The 25335-nt window shown below is 32.3% G+C and overlaps 1 protein-coding gene and 1 pseudogene across 3 annotated transcripts in view; both read left to right on the top strand.

The window, feature by feature from the left end:
- Nucleotides 1–25335, top strand: part of NF1 (neurofibromin 1) — a 210654-nt gene that overhangs the window by 58118 nt on the left and 127201 nt on the right. For 2 of the 3 annotated variants that reach the window (XM_015599200.2, XM_006924984.3), the window contains exons 12-20: nt 4401–4532; nt 10093–10227; nt 13739–13852; nt 18523–18602; nt 20104–20227; nt 21610–21765; nt 22923–23172; nt 23720–23793; nt 24025–24108. In XM_015599200.2, coding sequence (XP_015454686.1) covers nt 4401–4532; nt 10093–10227; nt 13739–13852; nt 18523–18602; nt 20104–20227; nt 21610–21765; nt 22923–23172; nt 23720–23793; nt 24025–24108 — 1149 coding nt within the window. Of the gene's footprint in view, nt 1–4400; nt 4533–10092; nt 10228–13738; nt 13853–18522; nt 18603–20103; nt 20228–21609; nt 21766–22922; nt 23202–23719; nt 23794–24024; nt 24109–25335 lie in introns of those variants that run through there. The other variant, XM_025041713.1, reaches the window with a different exon arrangement.
- LOC112473228 lies at nt 12130–12248 on the top strand (annotated as a pseudogene).

The following is a 25335-nucleotide window of genomic DNA, read 5'->3' as shown; positions in this document are numbered from 1 at the left end:
GAGATCCTTTGGAAAGATTAAACCTAATACATTTTATTTGGATCCAAAGTCCTTCAGAACAGTGCCACTGAAAGTGTAATTTAACATTTTCATTTCAAAGCTCATCACATACTAATATTCTTAGCTCTTTCCCAGCATTTAACCATTTAAGTTAAAGTAATAGTTATTTATGTTGTAGCTCAGTATGGTACATTTGAAAAATGGCGAGACTATATTTGATTGTATTATTTAGTCTTCCTTAAACAAATAAAATATTAACACACTTAAATAGAGGTGTTCACACGTTACAAAACCATATCAGACAAAATAGGCAAACTCATTAAAAGGTACTTATGAAACCTTCAACTCTGATGTGAGTACATGCAATAGAAAGATAGAAAAACTTATCAGATTTGGACCATGGATTTAAAAAATTTTGTTCTTCTGAATATGAACAATCATATTTTGAAGTTTCTCAAGTTATTTATCACAGTTCTACTTTTATCCATTTATAGATACTCACACTTACGTAAATTGGTCAGCTTTTTCCTGTTTTTCTCCCTTGAAAAGGGCTTTAATCATTGATGACTTAGGTATGTTTGTCCTCTTTGTAATTAAATTCCATTTTAAAAGTGTCTCTGATGAGTTAAAAATACTCCCTACCTTCATTTGCTTTGGATGTGTTGAATTAAATCAAACTCTGCCCACATTTTCTTTTATCCATTCCCGCAGGAGAAAAATAACTATTAATAAAACTATTTTGTGACACATTTAATATTTTGTGGTGAAGTGCTAGTAGCATTTCGGGCAGGACAATTCTTTGTTGTTCAGGACTGCCTTGTGCATTGCAGGATGTTTAGCATCCCTGGTTCACATTCCATTAAATGCCATTTGTGCCACTTCCCTCCTCCCACCCCCAGACATTATGAACAACTAAAATTGCCTGAGGGAATGATACCTCCCTCAGTTAAGTATCAGTGAGTTAAATTACAGGTAGAAGAACATTAAATACAGTTTGTTCCAAAAGAGAAAGTTTAATGAGTCTGATCACAGTTAAGGTATGTTTGTATTAAAAACTTAAAAAATTTTTACTTTTACTAGTAACTTCAAGGTTTACTTTCATAGCTATTAAAAAGTAAATGATTTCTCCTCTTAAGTTTACGTGTGATTCAGAAATAAAATATTATTACCTTTTTCTTCTTTGATTTATAATACTAAAAGCATTCCATTTATTAGAGTGAATGGTTTTACATAAATGCTTAAAATTTATATTTAATAAAGTCAACTATATACTTTTTGATATTTTGTGGCTAGTTACTTTAATTGTAAACTATTTTTGTCTACAATTGAATATATAGAGCACTTTCAAGCATGGACTTGGCACTGCTGTAAGTGGCTGAGCTGCTTTGTGGGTTTGAAGCATGTCTGGAGTGGTACTTCATGCATGCCTCAGTGTATATGGTGAAGTGGTTGTGCATCTATACTCTAATAATGAGTACTGCATGTGTGAAGGTGGAGTGTGTCTGTATCAGAAATCACATCAATATGAAATCCATTTTTATAAAGAAAAATCTATATTGACTAATTTTTAAAATTTTAAAATATCAGAGTAACCTTTCAATGAATAGCTTGAAAAGGAGCATAGATTTGAGTCTATAAAGTATCTTTGAAAGTTATACCTTAGATAATACTTTATAATTATAGATTGTTGGATAAATTGTATCTTGTTAGGGTTCCCCCCCCCTTTGGTTTGAGGCTAATAGATATTGAATCTTAAGTACTTTCTGACTTAAAAGAACTATATATAAAGTAAATATGTAAATTTATGGAATCTCAGTGAAGATGGAAATATTTTGTCTTGAAATCACATGAAATTTTTCTTACACATTTGGACTCCTAATCTTAAATTCATTTTTAGTGTAAGATTTCCTTTTAAATGATTCTTGGTTCAGTACACCTTACAAGTTTTCTTCTTCTGTGGTTCTTTAGCAAATTCACATGTTAAAAAAAATATATTACCACATTCTCAAATAAAATAAAAATTTTACTGATGTGTTTTTGAGGGTTTATATAGAAGTAGTAATGATATTTGCAGTTCTTTGTTTTGTTTTCATGAAACATACTCAATTCATAAGTACAGTGTTAGATCTAAAATATTTTGCTGTTCTTAAGAAATCCGAAAATATACTATTTGAATTTTATTATAATGTAAGCTTTCATCAGTTTCAAAAAATGGTACTCATAGTACCATTACCTTTTCTATTATGCCATAAGAGAAGAATTGTAGTTACAAGATCTCTGTTAAGTATTTACTCTTTATAGGCTTCTTTTAGGCTAAGTTAGATATATTGTTCTAATTGGGAAATTAAAGAAATAATATACTCGTATATGAGCCAACTATCTTAGCCATCAGTGGAACATGCTATAGCTGGTATAGTACTTAGTATTGTTTTTTCCTTATGGCAGTTTATTGTGGTTTACTATGGATAGTTCACATATTGAGAATGAGATGATCTCTTTCTACTGAGAGGTTTTGGTTGAAGAAATTATTTCCAAGGCATTTGCAATTTTATTTAAGTTATCTCTTAAAGAATTGCCACATAGTTTGCTCATATTGTAAAAATATTGCCATTTGTTTGGCAATAAACTAAGTGTTTTCAGGGGGAAAGAAGAGTGTCTACTTTAATTGACTAGTTTCAGAAAGGACACATTTAGTAACTGCTCTAAACACTAAATTTTTTACCAACTACATGATGTCTAGTTTTTAGCATTTATTTTATTTAAAAGTATAAAATGACTGAATTTATAAATTATGAAAAGTTACAATTATGAAAATCACCAAAACTTAAGTTAAATTCAAGCTGTTTTATTGGGTGCACCTGGTAGCACAATACAGTTTTAACCACTATCAAAATGACATAATTTCAATAGAATGTTATGTGGGATACACGTCTCTTTAGTTAATCAGTTTTTGACAAGATATTATGGGGTCAGTAGAGTGAGGAGGACCCTTATCTCAATGCATTTTGTGATATTCAGCCTTTTTCATTTTAAGCTGATTAATATAAGTTGTGTAAGTTAGTAAATATAGGGAAATCAAGCTGTGTTAATTGCTTGGGCAAGTCAGATGACCAAATGGACCAAAGTTTACATAATCCATTGTATAACCAAACTAAAACTTGATCATTTGTTATAAAATGGCTTAAATAAAGTAGGAGTTAAGGAAAAAGCAGAAACAAGCATATTACCCAAAAAGAAGTATTTCTTCCCTCACAGATTTTGAGTCCCTCCCTTCCTAAGTATAGTTCAGTAGTCAAATTGTATATTGTAAATTGGTTGTATAATTTACTATTCAGTAAATAGAGTTTGTAATCTAATGTTTTGGGTTAAAGTAATATAACTTGATGCTACTCAAAATATTCTAAGAATTATGAATGAAGAAATTAAATATTGAGAATTTAGCTTAGTTTTGAATAAGAAGGAACCTGGGAGTAAGATCTGAAGCTATTAAATCCCCCTTATCTACTATTTCAATTGTTCTTTAAGGTGTTTCCTATAGCAGGAGTATTATGAATTGGAAGCCTGTATTTGAAGTCATCCCATTCCATACATTCCATATGTAATGAATATACATCCAGTCAGTTTTGTATTAACTGATAGACAAACTTTATAGTTTGGGTGATTTTCATAATTGTCATTTTTTATAATGTAATTTATTTTAATGTAAAAGTTAAAGATATACTTTCAAATAAAATAGGTATTGAAAACTGGAAACAAGCTAAGCAAATTAAACAGATATAAAAATATTTACATAAAATAATTACCTTTTAAAAATATTTAGCTGTGATCAGTTTGTCTTTGTGGTGATCATTAGTCTTTTCATGTATTGTACCATCATTCCATATCAGTTTAAGATTATAGGTTTACTAATAGCTTATCTCATTTACTAATTTCATGTCGTAATTATCATTGTTGTCTGTAGGCATATTCCTTCAACATTATGTTGAACCACTAATCTCTTTTAAAACTTTAATAATCATATTCTTAATCTGGGAAAATTTAGAAATATGGACGTATGTTTCAGCAATGTGTAAAACATTAAACTTAAAAAAAAGATTGGCTATAGAATCGGATCTCTAAAGACTTTTTGTTTCTCAAGTTCACTAAATTATTAGTCAGAAGAGACAGTCTATATGCTCATGCTCATGAAGTAGGCAATTTATCTCATGTTTATTATATTTTAAAATAGACATATGATTCGAATTAAAGATATTATTTGAAGACTTTGGAAATCATGGCATATGTTTGCATGGTTTTAGAAAGTTTCTCACAAAAGGATAAAAAATTATAGTAATAACCAGAGCATATAACTCAAGCAAATTTGTACTTTTCCATTCTTAATGGTATCTGTTTTTGTCCAGTCTGCATTGGATTGGTGGCCTAAGATTGATGCTGTATATTGTCACTCAGTTGAACTCCGAAATATGTTTGGTGAAACACTTCATAAAGCAGTGCAGGGCTGTGGAGCACACCCAGCAATACGAATGGCACCGGTAAGATTAATCATGAATTTTTAATCCACATTCTTCCTATTGCATTTTCAGTGTCTTTATCCCATTCTTGCTGTTTTGATTATTTTAGAAAATCAAATAGTCCTTCCTTTTCTATAAGTATTGTGGTATGTTGTATACTGCAGTATTGTTGCAATATTAGTTTATGATGTTTGTTTTCCACTATTTCAGTGAGTCAAACATTTTCTTAGAGGAATTTTTTTCGCAAAATGCTGTTAAAATTTTATTGTCGTTTTTTAAGTTCCTTTTTCCTTTAACTTTTCCTTATTAATCAAAATATTTTGATTAGCTCCTCCTGTTTTGGGAGTGATTAATGACTTCTGGGTTAGAGTGAATGTTCCTGCAAATGCACAGTTTTGCCCATTGGATGATGAATATCGCACATAGGAAATTAGAAATAAAGTTTTTAATTTTTATTTAAAATACAAATTTCATATTTCAGCAAACATGCTCTGAGCATTTAAATATGATAGGCACTTTGATATCGAAGTTTGACTGTGTTTAACCTAAATAAAAATGGACTTTTCAAATGAAGTATTCTAAAAGATTAGTATTATTAATGTAGAATTTTAAATGGAACCCATTTAAATAGATAATTATAGGATTGTGACAGTCATTTCTTGGTATTTATGTTTAGCGAGAGTATTCTACATGGCAACTCTTGACATTGATTGGTGGTACTTTGTCTTCTGCTTCTTATGTTCTATTCTTTTTGGCTGCTGTCGCTCACATGATCAGATGCCAACCAGTCACTGTTTTGCATGGCAGTGGGCTTCTGTGGCTGTAAGTATAACCCATTGTAACTACCTCAGAAAAGTCTTTGGTTTCTTTGACTTTTCTGTGTGTAGTTACCATGATAGTCACATCATGTCATTTCAAATGAAAATGTAGCATGTTTTTACCTATTGATTTTATCTAGTAGATTAGCCATTTCACACTTACAAAATAATTTAAAACAACTTCCTTTCTGGCATGCTTCTCTTTTTCTATATTCCCTTAGTCAAAAAAATATTTTCCAAATTCCCTTAGTCAGTGTTTTATGTAGTTGTAGTTCACTCTTATCCAGTTGTCAGTAATTGTTTTTGAGGATTGTTTATCTTAGATGTTCAAATAGAGAAAGAAACTTGCTATACCATATAGTTTGGGATTGTATAGCCTAAGAAATTATAGCCAAAAGAGCACGGCAATGATGTTTTATTAAATAAAATGCAAAGCTGTTTTTTAGTTGACTTTTTGTAATGCCAAGTACTTAATTTTTTTTTAAATTGAAAATTTCAGGCTAAGTATAAGTTAATTGGAGGTCAACATCAATAATGCCTACTTAAAGTTATTTAATGAGATATCATTTTAAAAATTTTAGAAAATGACTTGGAATAAATTGTTGAAAAGTTATTTAATGACTTATTTATTCATTTCAGATATCTTTTGCAAAGTTAGAACTTCATTTGATTTTTTGTTTGAAGTTTTCTACCTCTTCAGGTAGAAAAGTAAAGCCCTCCAATAATAGAAATTGGTGGAAAGTTAATATTCACTTCCAATTTAACTTTAATATCCAGTTTACTAGCTGTCTGTAATTTAATTTTCCGTGCATGTGGACTGAAAGAAAATGAAACTAAATCATTTTTTTGAACAAAGACAAAATTTTATTTGTAGTCTGAAAATGTTCTCTACATTTAGAAGTTATTTTACTTCATAGCCCTAGTTATTAGCTGATTCTAGGAGCTATGTACTCTACTATTGATAACTATTTTATAAAAGCCATAACTAGACTTCTTTTGGTCCAAGGACAACTGTGATAAGAATTCAGTTTTGATTTCTAATTGTTCTCTGAAAGTATCAGTATACATTTGATTTTCAAAATCATTATTAAGCTGTTTATATTCATGTATTCGTATATGTATAAAATGTTATGTGTATGTATATAGTTGTACATAGTGGCCAAAGGACTGTTTTCTGGCTGCTATTCTTCCCAGGGAAAATAATTAGCAAATTTAATATGAAATGATATTTTAGAATAAGAACATTTTAGAATTTGGATGATGCTTAAGGTGAATCTTGCTCCTCTTAAACCTGGTGAGTAAATGATCAGACAACAAATGTGGAAGTATTGAGCTCCCACTCACTGCCAGGCACAGTGTTAATGCCAGGGGAGCATGACAGTCTACAGAGACACCAGCACTTTCCTTCACAGAGATTCTGGTCTCCTAGCTTTTGCTTGAAAACTTCTAATAAAGTGCTCACTACAGGTGTCAAAAAGTCTGGAAACACATAGCTGAATATACATAATAAATGTTTTAGAGATAATACATTACATAGGGTTTCTCAACCTTGGCACTGTTGACATTTTGGAACGGATAGCTGTTTGTGGTAGGGGACTGTCTTGTGCAATGTGGGGTTTAGCAGCACCTCTAGCCTTTACCCACTAGATGCCATTAGCATTCATACCCCACTCACCATGAAAACCAAAAATGTTTCCAGATCTTTCCTGGGGGACAAAATTGCCCCTAGTTGAGAACCACTGTATTACATGATATATGTTCAGTTGGTTGTCCTCATTTGCATTGCCTCAGATGATTTGTGGCTTTGATAAACCTAAGCCTTTAGCTTGCTATAGAAGTAGTGATCTAAAATAGCAAAAAAATTTACCTTTTTCAATCTGTAAACAGGTAAAATAATATCAGTGTTTCTAGGCTTTACAACCACCCTGTGTTTTAGAGATGGATACATTTCTTGCTGGAAAGAGCTATTTGAAAATTTTTCTTCTACCAAGATAGACTTCTGTCTCTATCACTCCCAGCCATCACTGATTTTCTTTCTGGAGCGCTATAGAACACTTCTGATCTTTCCATAAGACAGCACTACAGATATTTGAATACAGTTATCCTGTACTCCTAAAGGTTCTTTTGTTTTTATATCATTATAGCATTGGAAAGGATTTTATTATTTCTACTTTCTTTAAAACTGTGTGTGTGTGTGTGTGTGTATGTTTTGCTTGATCTGGTTTTACAGCTGTGGAAACTGAGGCACAAATGATGTTAAATGAATGACAAATAGTCACATGGTTAGTGAATAGTCAGCATTTATTTAGTCCAGTGTCTATCCCATTATTCAGCTGTCTTTCCTCACTAGTATGTTAGCTTGATGAAAGCAATAGCTTTGTCTGGCTAGTCCAGCACTGATTTTCTGGCCCCTAGGCAGTATCTGGCACATAGTAGGCATTTGGTACATATTTGTTGAATGAATGAATGAATTTCTAACTTGACCTGCTTTCAAAACCCTCCATCATCTGGTTTTCTTCTTTCTCTTCTGGAGATAATTCAACGTCTTGTTGGTCCCCCCCCCTATTAAAATGACATATTAAGATCTGATTTTAGTCTTCCAGATGTGTAATAATTGCTGAAAGCTGTTAACCTGCTGTGTCTGCATACCATGTTTGGACTAAACAGTCTAAGGTTGCATTATTATCTTAAATTGAACCTTTAATCATTTAAACTCCTTAGCCTTTTTCATGTGAACATTGAGCTAGAGCTTCTCTATTTTGTAGTTTGGTAATATTTTTTAAAATTTGATTTGTTCTAGCACTAATCATTCACTATTTTAAAACAAAGAGAGCCTGTTAATAATGTATGAATTTTTACAAATGTATATAATTTCTGCACATTTGCTTCTTAAAGAAGATCCTGGCTTGGCAAATGTTCCTTACATGCCCATAATTTAGTCACGGTCTTAAATAAGTTAACAAATAATTTGCATTCTTAATAATCACCTGAATACTTGGATTAATGAGTTTTTTTCCTGGGCATGACTCCCTCTCTTTTTTGGCCAAAGCTCGTTTACCACCTTGGATTTCTACTAGTATCTGCAGTATGGAAGACCAATTAATAAATTAAGGAATGGGTTATTTTTCTTACATTTTAGTTAAGAAATATATTTCTTCTTTAGCAAATTGTTCCTGTCTTTATATTACCTAATGGTCATTAATTAAAAGGTATTTGAATTAAAAATTTTATTTGAATTTTTCAAGTCTTATCTCGTATTAGGCAGCAATACTGGAACAAAATTTATTTGCTGATACCCGGGATCAAGAGATGATATAATTAACTATTTACTTTTGGGAAAGAATTACTAAATAAGAGAATTCTTATATCTGCTAATTGTCCTTTGATCTGTATTCTTGTGCCTGGCTGTATCAGGGAAGAGCAGTTACACTTAGTTATATCTTAGTGAATAAATTTGTTCAATGAAAGTTTCACCTTGATCTAAAGTGTTACCTCTACTTAGAATGGAAACAAAATGGAGTTTAATGGGAGCAAACAGTAGAAACAATTTATTGAGTACATTTTGTAAGACTTTTGTGGTGGCATTATAAATATAAAAGCAAACCGTATTTCTAAGTTTTGCTATGTCTCCTCTGTAGTGACCTTCAACATAAATGTGTACATTAAATAGCTTTTCTTCCTCTCTGAGGACCAAAAACCTTCAGTGTTCTTGACCATAATAACAAATAGATTTCTCACACTTAAACATTGAGTATAGTGGCTGTGTGTTACAGATATGCATCTCCACTTATTACCTTTGAAAGACAGCCTGTTTATTTGGACATTTTTATTGCATAAAAGTATGCCTGTTTAAACCAGATATTTTTAAGTCCTTTTAAAGGAAAAGTGGAAATGTTTTATAAGAATAGAGAGAAAGGTGATACTGGATCCAGAATATAATTATTAGATTTTGAGTTGAATAACATCTATAATTATAATACCAACACAGGGTCTGCAGTAGTATCTCTGTAATTGAAATACACTTTCCGTGATTTAATCTTTCTCAAAGAGTTCTTTCTCTGTTTTATCAGTGTTCTTCAGACAAAGTACATGAATTATGTAACTTGAGAGAGATGGAGTGCAGTAGGAAAAAAAAAAGCAAAACTTATGATTTAAACTATTAAGTACAGAGATTGCCTATATATTATATTTCATCAATTATAAGAACTTAGTTTTTAACATCTCTGAAATTGAAAGTGCATCTTATCTGTCTGATGTCTGACAGTTGAGAGTGGTTTTTCATCCCTTGTGGTACATACAGTAATGATAAATCTTACGGTTGGTAATGTCATAGATTTTATGAAATATTTGTGTATATGTTTGTAGGATAATTATTACATCCGTTGATTAGTGTATTTTGAGAGCTATAGACTTAAGTACTTTATCTCTAAGTTTTTCACATTTTGGAAAATTGTTTTTTTACAAAGGAGTCAACCTGACATTAAAGCTTTTAGTATCTTAACATATTTTCACTTAAACTTGATTAAATTATATAAGAATAATTTAAATGTTGCAAAAATAATTTTCATTTGTTTTTTTAAACTTAATAACATTAACCTTATACTTACTATTGAATGTTTCTACTAATACACATTTAGTGGTATAAAATATCTGTTTATTTTTTCAAAGTTTTTTAAAATTTATATTAAAAAATTAGATAGCTTTTATCTTCAACAGTGCCTGATTCTTACAAAGTGATGTCATGTTTTTGTTTTTGTTTTTAGAGTCTTACATTTAAAGAAAAAGTAACAAGCCTTAAATTTAAAGAGAAACCTACAGACCTGGAGACAAGAAGCTACAAGTATCTTCTCTTGTCTATGGTGAAACTAATTCATGCAGATCCAAAGCTGTTGCTTTGTGTAAGTATTTTTATGAAACAAATTTAAATTATTACACAAACTTAGTTTGGTTTAACTAAAATTCTGAGACCCTGAATGTAACTATTAGCTAAAGAACACTTACTGATTCTTTCTGATTATGCTTGAAGATATCCCTAAGAAAACTTAACTTATGGAGACTACTAATATAATTAGATTTCTTTACCTTTCTTCTTTGTTTTCCTTATCATTAACATACTTTGATGAGATCTTTTGTCCTTACCCTGTTACCAGATTATATATTGTTCAGGCATTATCCTGGGATGGGAGTGAAGGTGATGAAGCAACTATAAATCAGAGTGCTTTCTATGTGGTAAATGGTTAGGTTTTTTTAATTTTCAATTGCTATTGCCAAACCATTTAGCTTTTCTATCCTCCGTTCTTCCTGTCATCAGCCTTCTATTGTCACTGGCTTTGCCTACAAATTCTCTGTTGGGAAGAGGAGACGAAAATGGGTGTGGTTGTCATAACTCGTTCCTTCCAGCTTCAGATGGTATTAGATTCCAGAGATCAATTACTGTGGTACACACAATAATTAGGAACTAACAGATCAAATGAGTGATAGTTATATGAAGTGATTAAAAGTATGGGCTCTGGAGACAGACTAGCAATATGATTTAGATGACTTACTTAACCTCTCTGTTCCTTAGTTTTCTTTTGTGAAATATTATAATAATATTTCCTACTTCAGAGATTAGGAAGATTGAAGTTGTGTATGTCATGTTTTCAGGAACAATGTATAATAAATTTATAAGTACAAATAAATGTTAGCTTTTATTACCGTTAACAAAGTAGTTAACATTAACATTATTAATACCCCAGATGTAACAGTTATATAAGGTGAATTTCATAGGATACCATGGTTAACCTTTGTGGAGTTTCTCCAGTCTTTGGAGAGCAGCATCTAGGAAAATTTTTTATTACTTTGTTCAGCAATAGGCTTCTTAAGTGCTCAGGTACTTTGAATTGTGAAGGCATATTTTTCAAATTACTATAGGGGTTCATAACTTGATATCCGTAGTCTCAAGAGTTCTATGAACCTCTCGAATTAAAAAAAAATGTGTACATGTGAGTATTTTTCTGGAGAGAAACAGGAGAGAGAATTCCCAAAGGATTAGTGATCTCAAAAGAAGGCCCATGCTATTTCAAACTGTTTGAAAAGCACATTCAAATTTGGGAGTCTAATAGAATAAGTTGTTAGAACTTTGGTATGGAAAAATTCCATAAAATCTATCAGTGAGACTCTATAAAAGTAATGAAATACTGTCCCCCCCTTTTTTTTTATGTAGCACAAGTTATTTATGGTGTTATTTCATCATGCATGTTATATATTAGCACCACATTGTTTGTGTGGATCAAAAAAAGCACCAAAGTCACTGGTGCTTTATGTGTTGTGAATTTATTGTTGAAAGAACAAAACCTGCTGTTTTCCAAGTTTGAAATTTAGCTAGGGTAAAAGTGTCTTTTAAAATTGAAATTATTGCCTTTGCTGCCATCTAGTGGTTAAATAACTTTTCTTAGATAACCAAAGGTAAGTTAAAATGGCGATTCATTATAAACATTTGATTATTTCATATCGTACATATAAAAATTTTATATCGTAGTAAATAGGAGAAATGTAGAAAATACTATTGAATGATCTCAATCGTAGTATTTTTAAAGTAATACCATCTTATTGTCTTCCATCTCTGCCATCTCTGTCCTAATTATGTTACTTTCATTTTTTCAAACCTCCTAATTGCATCATTTCCTACCTCCCTCTAGTCATTGCTCTGCACTAAAATTATAGTGATCTTGGATGTGGTTCTATAATGTAGCGGTTAGCACGTCTGCTTTACATGCAGAAGGTCCTGGATTCGTGCCCCAGTGGAGCCACGGTCCATGGTCTGTGGCCATGCCACTCTGAATAAGCCCAAACCCATCTGATCTTGGAAGCTTAGCAGGGTCGGGCCTGGTTAGTACTTGGATGGGAGACCACCTACGAAGACCGGGTGCTGTAGACATTTTTAAAAAAATTATAGTGACCTCTTTAAAAAGCAAGTCTTATCATATCCCCTGCCCACCTTAAAACCTTTTAATTGAAATTGCTCTTGGGATAAAGACCAAACTCCAAATAGAGGTACAAGGTCATACAAAGTCTGACTTTCACCTACCACTTCTGCCACATCTAGCATCATATTTTTCTTTATCTTTACTCTAGTCATTATGGCCTATTTTTCACTCCATCTTACTTACCGCATTCCTTTATACTTGTGCTTGCACTTGCTGTCTCCTCTGCTTACTAGATGCTTCCCTGTCCTTTTCATGTAGTAATTCCTGCTCATTCTGAACCATTATCACTGCTCTAAGGAAGCCTCTCTGACTGCCACATTTTCCTGTTAGCAGTATATACCTTCATAGTTCTTGTCTCATTTGCAGTTTAATTCATGTTGGTCTGATTGTTTTATTGATGTTTATCTTTCCCACCAGACTATATGCTCCAGGAGGGTAGGAAACATCTTTTTCCTTGTTGTGTCTTTGGTATCAGGTTATTAATAACTGACTATAAATGAGGGTTACAGGGTTACTAATGACTGATTGTAAATATCAGAAAATAGGCTAACAGTTTCGAATTACAGATATGCTAAGGTGTGGGCTTACCTTAATCATTATAATGGAAAAGAATCTGTACTTAGCAAATAAAAATGTGGGCATGGGACCCACTGGCCTCACTTAAGTGATCCATATATTCTTGACATGTAAATAGATACTCCCAAGTTTCCAGAAGCATTTTTAGTCTCTTTAAGTAGATAGACATTCACATTTTTTTATATCGCTAGTTTGCTTTTCTTAGCACACAATGTTTTTCTACAATGTAAAAGACTGAGGTATGAGTATCTGGAGGTGTGAATTCTAGCCCTGTATGGATTTGAGTAGATCCTTTGTACTAGACAACCCTTTGTACTGGACAACAGAGGGCTACACAGGGTAATTGTACAGTCCTTGTCCAACATGCTTGTTCTTTGCCTTTGATCACAATCATTTATAAGATCAAAGCCAGTAAATTCCAAGCCGCAGGTATATTATTTAGCCATTGTAGTGTTGCTGGAAGAAAATTACTCTTTATATTATTGATATGGTTTCTTAATTGAAAAGCTAATACCTAGTTTTTCTTTTAGGGTTTTTTTTCTGGACATTATTTACATTAATGAACAAATATAGATGTAGACTAAGAATCCTTAATAAAAGCAGTTTTGATTTATTAAAAAATTCCACGATTATTTTTATTAAGATATAACTCACATACCATAAAATTCACCATTTTAAAATGTACAGTTCACTGGTTTTTAGTATATACAAGGTTGTGCAGCTATCACTACTGTCTAATTCTATAACATTTTCATCACTCCAAAAAGAAACCTAGTACCCGTTAGCAGTCACTCTACATTCCCTTCTCCCTTTAGCTCCTGTCAAATGATTTTTTAAAATTGAAGTTTGCTTTTTTTCCTTGCAGAATCCAAGAAAACAGGGGCCTGAAACCCAAGGCAGTACAGCAGAATTAATCACAGGGCTTGTTCAACTGGTCCCTCAGTCACACATGCCAGAGATTGCTCAGGAAGCAATGGAGGTAAGGGAGTGAGGGGAATAATTTCTAGGCTCTTGAAAGAAAGGCTGTAACTGTGTGCATTCTTGATGTTTTTTTGGTGTGTAGTTTCTGTGAGTGATAAATGTAATTTCTGGACATCTTTTAGAGAGATATGGAAATGGTGTATTTGTGTCTATACACTATTTTATGAACTCCATGGAGAAAGAAGGGGTTTACTTTATGTAACAACAACATTAATCAGATTCTTATGCTTAATTAAAAAATTCAGAATTTTCTAACTATAGTTGACTTTTGAATTTTAAAATATGTATTGAATTTTAAATCTCTATACAGTTCACACACCATAAAGCTTACTATTTTAAAGTGTACAATTTAGTGGCTTTTAGTATATACACAAGGATGTACAACCATTGCCACTATCTAATCCCAGAACATTTTGTCACCCCAAAAAGAAACCCTGTCACTCCCCATTACTCTCTGACCCCAGCCGCTGGCAGCTACTAATCTATTTATCTTTATATATTTGCTTGTTCTAGAAGTAGAATCATATAATATGTGTCGTTTTGTGCCTGGTAACAATGATTTCAAGGTTCATCTATATTGTAGCATGTAGCATTCTTTATTGCCAGATATTTCATTGTATGGGTATACCACATTTTATTCATTTATTCATCAATTGTCAGACATTGGGATTGTTTCTGCTTTTTGGCTAACGTGAATAATGCCGCTGTGTAAATTTGTGTAAAGGTTTTTGTATGGATATACTTCTTAGTATATAGCGAGGAGTGGAATTGCTAGATCATATATATGGTAACTTTTTGAAGAACTGCCACACTCTTTTCCAAAGTGACTGTCTTTTTATATTCCCACCAGCAATGTATGAGGGTTCCAATATTTCCACATCTTGCCAATACTTTTTATTGTATTTTTGATTACATCCTAGTAGGCGTGAATATAGTTGACTTTTTAAAAAATTATTTTTATATTGGTTACTTGATAAATATGATTTTAAGTTAAACCAGTTTTATTGAGGTATGATTTACATTTAATAAAATCACCTAAGATTTAGAATATTTCTGATCAAACCAGAAAGTTTCCCTGTGTCTGTTGCAGTCAGTGCCCCTACTCTCTGTCCCAGAGACCACTGGTCTGATTTCTTTCAGTATCAATTAGTTCTGCCATTTCTAGAAGTTCATATGAATGGAATCTCAGATGGTATCTTTCTTTTTGCTGGCTTCTTTCACTCAGCAAGTTTTTGAGATTCATCCATGTTGTTGCATGTGTTAGTTCCTTTTTTATTATTGATAGGTATTCTGTTGATGTTTATACCACAGTTTACTGTTAATGGCCACTTAGGTGAACATATCCATCACTACTGAAAATTATCTTGTGCTCCTTTGTGTTCTCTCATTCCCTCTCTCCCTTTATTGCCCCCTACCTGCTCCCTTGCTTTTCCTGTAACCATTGATCTGTTTTCTGTTACTGTAGATTAGTTTACATTCTATATAAGTGGAATTATGAAGTATATACTTTCTTTCCTGTCTTCTTTAACTCAGCATGATTATCATGACATTCATCTGTGTGGTTCCATATATCATTAGCTTATTCCTTTTTAAACAATTCATTCCTTTTTATTGCTGTACAGTGTTCCATTGTGTGGCTGTACCACAGTTTGTTTATCCACGGTAATGGACATTTGCATTGTTTCTTGTTTTTGGCTATTACAAATAAAGATTTTAGGAACATGTATGTACAAATCTGTATGTAGACATATGCTTTCATTTCTCTTGGGTAAATACCTAAGAGTGCAAAAAATCTTACTATCTAGTCTCTTTATAAGAGACTACATAGTCTTTAAATCTTTACAGCTTAACTATAAGGACATTGGAAGGTAAGCACTACAGGGATAGAAAAATATGCCATACAAACTAACCCAAGGAAAGTGGACTAATAAATAGATGTGAAGTTTAAGACAAGAAACATTATTGGAGGTAAAGAAGAATATATAATTATTACAAAGGGATCCAGTCCATGCAGGAAATAAAACTATGTGAACCTAACAACAAAACTTCAAAATCTATAAAGTAAATGGAGAGACAAAGCCAATTGTAGTGGGATACTTGAGCATACTTTTCTCAATATCTGATAGAATAAACAAGCAAAAAAATTTAGTAAGGATAGAAGAGTTGAACAACACAATTATCAAATATGATATATTTGACGTATATAGAGCAATACACTCAATAAATACACTTTCTTTTCAAGTACACATGGAATGTTCAGTAATTCCTGAGCATAAAGTAAATCTCAGCAAATTCTAAAGGATTGAAATCATTCAGAATTATTTTGGTGACTACAGTAGAATTAAGCTAGAAATCAATAACAGAAAACTTTATGAAATATCAAATGACTATACTGTTTTTATTTATACTCTGTGCTAATTAATGTACTCTGCAAATTAGTACAACTACCATTAAAAATTGCTTTACAGTGTCTGCAAAAGCAAAACATAGGACTTAACAATTCCACCCCTAGGTATGTATCCACTAGAAATGTGTATGTATGTTTACCAAAAGACACATTCAAAAATATTAATAGCATAATTTGTAATAGCCCCCAAAACTGGAAACAAATGTATCAACAGAATAGATTAATAATTTGGGTTATATTCATTCCATTGATTACAACAATGAAAAGAGAATGAGCTACTGCTAAGTATAGCTCACAGACGTGATCTCTTAGAAAACAGCCAAACACAAAAGAGAACATGCTGTAAAATTCTCTTTATATAAATAAGCAACAGGCAAAACTAATCTATGGTGATAGAAATCTGAACAGTGGCTACCTTTGTCAGGGGCTAATGACAGCAAGGTAATGTGAAAAAGGCTTCTGGGTGTTGATAATGTTGCTCTAGATAGGTTACATGGGGTATATATATTTGTGAAACTTTATTGAGCTATATATACTTAAGATTTGCTACTTTGTTGTTTACACTGTACAATTTTACCAAAAATATCAGCACTTATTGCTTATATTTGTGTATATTGCTATTGGTCTTATAAATTAGTATATTCCTTGCATTCTTTTTGGAAGGCTGTTTGACAGTATTTGGCAGGAGCTGTAGAAATACCCATTTTTTTGGTGCAGATAATTCCATTCCTGTATTTTTTAATCCTCTGAATACAATTCAAAAGGAAAAAGCTACATACCTATGTGCTTATTGCTCTTATTTATAATAGAATATTAGGAGAATTTTAAATATGGTTGAATGTTCAATGTCAAGAGAATATTTTAACTTGGTGAACTGTTAAACATCCACTAAAACATACAGATCACCCAGCAATATGGAAAAATATTAATGAAATGTAAAATGGGTGTACTATGTTTACAGCTTTGTTAAAATATATGCAGAAAACTAAAAAATGGAAGGGGTCATGAAAAGGAAAACAATTATCTGAAGTCAGGGAAAAAAAGGCTAACACATTCTCTTTCAGTATTTTAAAAAATGTTTTGCCAAACAATAATATAAATAGAGAATTTGCCTCTTAAAGTGTCAGTTAATTATACTAAATTTTTGCACAAAAGTGACAAAATTGAATGTTAATTGGTGCCATTTTTTCTTGATATGTGTTATAAACTATAATTTTTGAAGATTCTCAAAATGAGTATCGGTTTTTACTAAATATCTAAAAGTAATTATAGTAAAATGTTTGAAATAAGATATTGTAGGTCTGGTCTTTAATAATTTGTGACTATTGGAGTTATAAAGTGGTCCAAGGTTAGACATTTACATATTTTTTCCTAATGTGAGATAAGTTATCAGTGCAGCTATTTGCAGTTAATGCACTTGATTTGATTTTAAGAGAAGAAATCATTTCTCATTATTTGTTCCAAACAACATTTCATTGAAGTTTTATTAAAAAGTTTTAGAAGAGAGTAGAGAATTGCCACATATGCTGACCAAGGACTGAGAGGAATGTGCAGAGCTCAACAGTGTGCCTCTAGGGGATGCATTGTGGAATTGGAGTTAGGGTAGGGTCGTTTTGAAGGAAGAGTCTAGTTTTACTCTTTATACCTTAGATGGCTTTAATTTATTTCATAATAGTGTTTTTGTGTTGTATATCTTAAATTAATTTAATTCCCGTTCATGTCCTTTGAGCCAAATTCCAATTCCAGTTTCAGTTCTGTCAATTGAAATATTTTAGGATGAATCATCTGCTATGAAATGTGAAGTCTGTTTTGTTCTCCTCTCATTTTTGAAAAATAATTTATCTTTTCCAAAAGAATTTGTGGCAAGAAAGATAACTTCTACTTTATCTTTTGGCCTAGAATTAAAATATTGTTGTGTATATTTGGCAAGCTTTCCTTACTTGGCGATTAAATTTATGTTCCATAGAGTTCTTTGATACTTATTGAAATTATTTTGTTTGTATCTTAAAGTAATTTTTACATGTTTATATTGCTATTCTGAATTCATCAGTCATTTAATTTCATGCATGTATGCCATATTAGGTAAGAATGATAGGAATAAAGTGATTTATTTCTCTATATTATTCCCTAGAGATTTGGGTTCTTCAGAGTTGAGGCTACAATTAAATAGCTCGATTATTAACATTTGTAAAATAAATACTCTAGTGTTATGTTTACCAAAACTTTTTAAATAAGTCTTCTCTCTCTTTTTTAAAATTCAGGCTCTGCTGGTTCTCCATCAGTTAGATAGCATTGATTTATGGAATCCTGATGCTCCTGTAGAAACATTTTGGGAAATTAGGTATATGGACTTTTATTTTTTTAATTCAGTTTAAAATTTTATTTTATATTTTTTGTTTTAAATATTAACTATATTATTTGGTTTATTTTAAAGTTTATTCACTTATACCTCAAGAGGGTTTTTGATTTTGTATTTTATTTGACTTGAAATTATTAATTAGATCATTTCTTGTTTTAACTGTAGGAAGTGTCACAGCAATTTAGAAAAAAAAATTTTTTTAATTGTACTATATTTTATTACCCAGCTGTAAGTACTATTGGTTGGTAATTTCTCTTTTATTTCAGATTTTTGTGTAACTGTGTTTTAAATTGATTTTTAGTTATAAGGTTGGTGTGTTAAAATTTTGGAATGTTAATAGTTTACTCCAGTTTTTTAAACTATGATTTTTCATAAATTTTCAAATATACCAGTGTTTTTGATGAATGGATTAATAATGAACACTGCTTAGTAGGCACAAAATATATACAGAATTTTATAATTTATTTCCCAGGTTTTATAAATTATTACCTTTTAGTGAGCACAAAGGCAATGCACTGAGGAAAATTAAGCTTCAGGTTTTGTCATTATCTCATCATAGAAGTGGATGCTCTAAGTCACCTGGCAGCTGAGTAAAATTCTGATGATAGAGCAGTGCTCTTCGAAAGTAGTGTAATGTGAACCACATACATAATTTAAAATTTTCTAACTGCCACATTAAAAAGTAAAATGCAGGTAAAATTAACTTTAATACATTTTAATCCAATATATATATCTGGAATATTATTTCAGCATATAATCAATGTAAAAGTTATTAATGAGATATTTACATTCTTTTTTCATAAAGTTTTCAAAATTTTGTGTGTTTCACACTTTGAGCACGTCTCAGATTGGACAAGCCACATTTCAGGTGCTCAGTATCTACATATGGCTGGCTAGTGGCTACTGTGTTAGATAAGTCCAGAGTAGGGATCAGCAAACTTTAAAGGGCAAGGTAGTAAAAATTTTAGACATTATGAGCCAGATAGTCTCTATCATAACTATTCAGTTCTACTGTTGGAGTGTGAAAACAGCCACAGACAATACATAAATGAATGGGGATGGCCGCCCACTGAAACTTTATTTACAAAAGCAAATGATGGACTAGATTTGGCCTGTAGGCAGTTGTTAGAGACTCTGCTCTAGTGTTCTTGGTTTGTATACCGTCTGGCTTTGTGCATTTGGTTTATTATTTATTCTTGTGTCCTCTACAAAGACTGGATGCATAGATGAAATAGGTGGGAATTAGGGGGTAGGGAGCTTAGAAGTACTTGAATTTTTTTACATAATCCATAGACTTATTTCCTTTGATTATTGTGCTACTAACATTTTGGTAACCATTTCCCTAAAACAAATCCTAAAAGGGAAAATAAACTTCTCTAAACTTGTGTCCATTATGAGAGAATGCCATTCTTATGTACTGATTATATCTGTATTAGGTTATTTATTGACAGTGCTGGTAACCATGAATTTTATATTACTGCAGCTCTCAAATGCTTTTCTACATCTGCAAGAGATTAACTAGTCATCAAATGCTTAGTAGCACAGAGATTCTCAAATGGTTGCGGGAAATTTTGATCTGCAGGAATAAATTTCTTCTTAAAAATAAGGTAAGCAAAATGACATCTTTAGAAATGGAAGAATATTTGGAATGGTGATAGGAAGAAATTAAAGAAGTGTTATTAGCCAAATTAAGTCCTACTTTAGCTCCTCCCTCCTACAAAGTCTTCAAGGGAAATATGTGCAGGGGACAGTGGTTGCAAAATTAACATTTAAAAATCTGTTCTGAGGCTTTGACTTTAGAGCCACAACCCTGATTAGTTGAGTTAAGCAGGACACTGTGGAACAAGCCTGGGAGGCATCGGGGCTGCTGTAATTAAAGTAGATTGAGGAGCATATTCTGTTTCTCCTCTCAAGTTCATATGTAAAATTTGGATCTTATGGTTAGATTAGTCCAGAGAATTTTATCTATAAAGAAGTAGAAGAGGAGAGGTTTCAGGGTCCTCAATCTAGTTTTATTCATATTCCTGCCATAAAGGTTTCACCTCTTGAAAACATCAGGAGTTGTCTTCCTTAGGGTTGAGTGAAAAGTTTCATTCTGAAATATTGAAGCATGGTGACAAGGTTTTGGAGCATAGAAAAGAGCCTTAAATTTTTTTTAAAGATAAAGTTTCTATAATTAGTCAATTAAAATTTTCTATTATGGCATAGTTTTGGGAGTACTTGATTTAATGGTTATTTTCTTTTGGGAGTACTTGATTCAATGATTATTATAAAAATAGCTACGAGAAATTTTAAATGTAAAAAACTCATAAGCTTATCAGTATATCTTGTAGCTTGTTAAATTTTCTTTGTTTAGAAATGGGCTAATGGTGAATTGAGTTTATTTACATCTGGCTTATCTTACTGTGTTAATATAGTGGAATTTGGCATTATTCCTAAAATAAGGAAAGAGATTAGAGTTCAGAGTTTTGCACCCTTGCCTATGGTATAATTCTCCAGAGTATAAGCAGTATTAATCCATTAATAAATCTGTAGTACTCTGGTCAGGAAAGTCACTCTTGTAACATACTTGGCACTGTTAATGACTGGTCCGGAGGAACTTAATCTCAAAAGAGTTACCTTCCAATTATCCTGTCATGGCACAAGATAAAATCTTACAGGAGATCTTTGTAAGTCATTTTTAATTGAGAAGTGCCTACTGTTGATGTTTTACTTGTGTCCATATTAGATCTAGTAATGTTAGTTTATATCTCTAGAATCTGTTGTTTCTGATTATTTGAAGGATGGAAAGCCAAGAAGAGTTTCAGAGACATTGAGCAAACATTATTCGTACTACTGGGTTTCTAGTGAATGTTCCTTGAGGTGAGTGGTAGGAGTTGTGAGGAGAGGTTTTCCAGGATAGTCTAAAGCAGGAACACAACTTGTATTAAGTATTTATTACTCTTGGTTATCAGTGCTTTGGAAAGGCTTACTTATTTCTTCTTTCTAGCAGGCAGATAGAAGTTCCTTTCTCTTCCTTTATGGGGGAGGATGTGACGTTCCTTCAAGTGGAAATACCAGTCAGATGTCCATGGATCATGAAGAATTACTACGTGCCTGTACTCCTGGAGCCTCTCTTCGGAAGGGAAAAGGAAACTCATCCATGGTAAGCAGCTTCTTTTTTAGTTTTCCTATATCATCATCTGTGCTCTGTATTTTTTTCTGAATGAACTTTGGTAAATTTCAACTAGGTAATACAGTGTAACAAAGAACTGCTTAGATTTTAGTTCTATCATGGCTCTGGAAACTCAGACAAATTCCCAATATCTCAGTGACTCAGTTCCTCAACTTTAAAATGGGGATAATAATAATTCCTGCCCCAGAATTGTTGTGAGGATTAAATGGGATTATGTAGACAGCACTTAATCGAGTATTTGGCACTTATAAGCTGTAACTGAAAGCTGTAATCATTATAAACCTCTACCCCATAAGAAAGACCATTTATACCTCAGAAGTTTAAAAGTTGTACCAACTAACAAAAGTACAACCTCACTGGGAGAAAAAGCGTTTTGTTTGATGTTATAGGTGTTTCTGTGATTTTTGTTTGTGTGCATACTTCCTTTTAAAAATAAATCATAGTACTAGTGAAAATAGCATTACAGAAGAGTTTCTTTTTCAGACTAAAACTTTTTTAATCTCTAATTTTTAATAGAACCTTCTGTTGAGGAAAACATCAACTAAGCAGTGTGATGTTCACTATTGTCTACTTTACCTGCAGAATTCTCATTCATTTTGTAAATGAGAATTTCTGTGTTTCATGTTTTGAGAATATTTAATCCAGAATCAAGTATATCTTCTACAGCAATATTTAGTTCTTGTTTGTGCTCTCACTTCAGTCAGTATTGCAGTGTACTTATTTTATTTCTTCCCTCTAGCAGATGAATAGAATTTCCTGTTACTTCCTCTTCCTCTGTCATTTATAATTGAGAAATGGATTACATTTTTAAGTAGGTTTATGTTATGGATGTTTAAATTGTGTCACTATTAGACTTAATCTACATTTCTGGAATCTAGAATAGATAGGAAAATACCTATTTGATTTGAAATTTGACAGATAGTAGCATTATTTTGGTCCAAATAATCACATTTCTCATTTAGACAAGATATTTGGGGTTTTGAAAATTCTAATCATGAATAAAGGGGAACGTTCTTGTGGGTTATTGTATGCAGATACATATATGGTACACAGTTTGTTGCTTTGTTGGGTTTTGTAAATAAAATTACCTACGTTGAAAATATATACCTCCCACCCCTCACTCCCAGGATAGTGCAGCAGGGTGCAGTGGATCCCCACCAATATGCCGACAAGCCCAGACCAAACTGGAAGTGGCCTTGTACATGTTTCTGTGGAGCCCTGACACTGAAGCCGTTCTGGTTGCTATGTCCTGTTTTCGCCACCTTTGTGAAGAAGCGGATATCCGGTGTGGGGTGGATGAAGTGTCGGTGCACAACTTCTTGCCCAACTATAACACATTCATGGAATTCGCCTCTGTCAGCAATATGAGAACAACAGGTAAATGTGGATAATGTTGTTGTTGTTTTTTTTTTTCCACTCAGTCTGCCTTGAATCACATGACATCTGATTGTGCTAGGAATGCAGGAACGTATCTAAGATGACTACTTTGCAAGGTTATAGGGCTGATTCAGGTAGCTTACCTGAAATTTTTTTTCTGTACAAGGTAGACTGAAAAATAAAATAGCATTTGAAATAAATTGTTAACTTCTCACTGAGTTTTTAATATAATGTACGTTTGTTTAAAAATTGACAGTATAAATTGCTGGCAGTTATAAATTATATAATTTACTCAGCCTGAACTTTACATAGTGAATTTTTAAACACATTGGCACATGTTTTGAATAAATATAGATAGGAATAGCAATTTTATGCTATGGACATCGTGGAGTCCAAGTGAGGCTGATAAAAGGAAGTTTTCAGCTTTATTATTTAAAGCATTCATTCCACTGCTCTTACTCTGCCTTTTGGGTCGGGTTTAGGAGGTTCTCCATTGGCAGGTAGGGCTCTAAGTGCAATAAGTTGATTTGTTGTTGTCTTTGCTTAGGAAGAGCAGCACTTCAGAAAAGAGTGATGGCACTTCTAAGGCGCATTGAACATCCCACTGCAGGAAACACTGAGGTATGCCCTTAGCAACAGAAGCATCCTTCCCCTGCCTCACCCTAAATTTTAGAAGCCTCATGTTATGTGTATATGGCCAGGAACAGCTTTTGAAGCAAATCTAAGATATGTGTATATTACAAGTAGAATATTATATTTATGATATGCATCAAGTTTGAGACCTGTCTATTGCTACTTAATTTTTAGCTCTAGGTTTAAGTTGCTTTCAAGTGGTAATTATCTTCATTTTAGGCTTGGGAAGATACGCATGCAAAGTGGGAACAAGCTACAAAACTAATCCTCAACTATCCAAAGGCCAAAATGGAAGATGGCCAGGTGAGTTTGTAAAGTTGCTTTTTGTCTGTTAATTGATCTGTTAAACATATGTACTTCACTTCAGTAATCTTTTGTGAGTTACTCTTTTTTAATAAGCATATAGTTGTTTTAAGACTGACATTTAGCTGTGATTCATCTAAATCTACCCTGTATAATATAGTAGCCACTAGTTACATGTGCCTACCTAAATTTAAATTAAAATTTAACTTAAATTAATTAAAATTAAATACAGTTAAAATTTGGTTTCTCAGTCAAATAGCAGCCGCATTTTAAAGGCTTAGTAGCAACATATGGCAATTGGCTACCATATTGGACAGCACAGATATAAAATGTTTCAGTCATTGCAGAAATATTGGACAGCACTGAACTAGATCTGATTTGTGGTAGAGACTATTCTTTTACCTAAACTCCTTCTTTCTCTTTCTCCATCATGATATTTCATAGAATTTTCAGGAAACAGGCAAAAAAGGTAGAGAAAAATAAATTTAAATTGAAGCAATATATTTTACTGTTTCATTAGGTATTCTAATTAAGAGATCTGGTGGGCAGACAATTGAACCTATAGGTTAAATGAAATTTTAAAACTTGGACATTTCATTCATCAGCTGTTATCATCTATTATCCTAGATATTAACAATTAATTGGTATTTGTGCATATTTGATTTGTAATGGCCATTTTGCTCTCATTATTAGGTGTTTTAGACAACGTGGTTAGTCTCCTATTGCTTTTTCCTTGTCATGCTTAATTAGAACAAGAAAAAGATGTTATGTTTTTGTGAAGCAAAAATATGTACCTACTGTCATTATTTGAAGATGACACATGGCTTTAAGTGAAAGCATTTTTCTTGTTAACTGTTTTAATGAGATATAATTCACATACCATACAATTCACCCATTTAAAATGTACAATTCAGTGGTTTTTAGTACAGTTATAGAGTTGTACAACCATCACCACAGTTTTAAAAACCTTATAACCTTTAGCTATCATTCTCCTTCCCCCCAGTCTCACCCTCCCACCCCAGGTCATGACAACTACTAATCTACTTCCTGTTTCTATACACTTGCCTATTTTAGACGTTTCACGTAAATGGAATCATTCGCTGTGTGGTCTCTTGTGACTGGTTTCTTTCATTTGGCATAGTGTAGGCAAGGTTTATTTGTGTGAATCACTGCTTTTTAAAAGAAAATTGATGTTCTAAGTTGATTATATTAGTCTATGACAAAAAA

This window comes from Pteropus alecto, unplaced genomic scaffold (genome assembly GCF_000325575.1).
Source record: "Pteropus alecto unplaced genomic scaffold, ASM32557v1 scaffold98, whole genome shotgun sequence".
NCBI classification, from domain to species: domain Eukaryota; kingdom Metazoa; phylum Chordata; class Mammalia; order Chiroptera; family Pteropodidae; genus Pteropus; species Pteropus alecto.
This window is presented reverse-complemented; position numbering and strand designations above follow the sequence as displayed.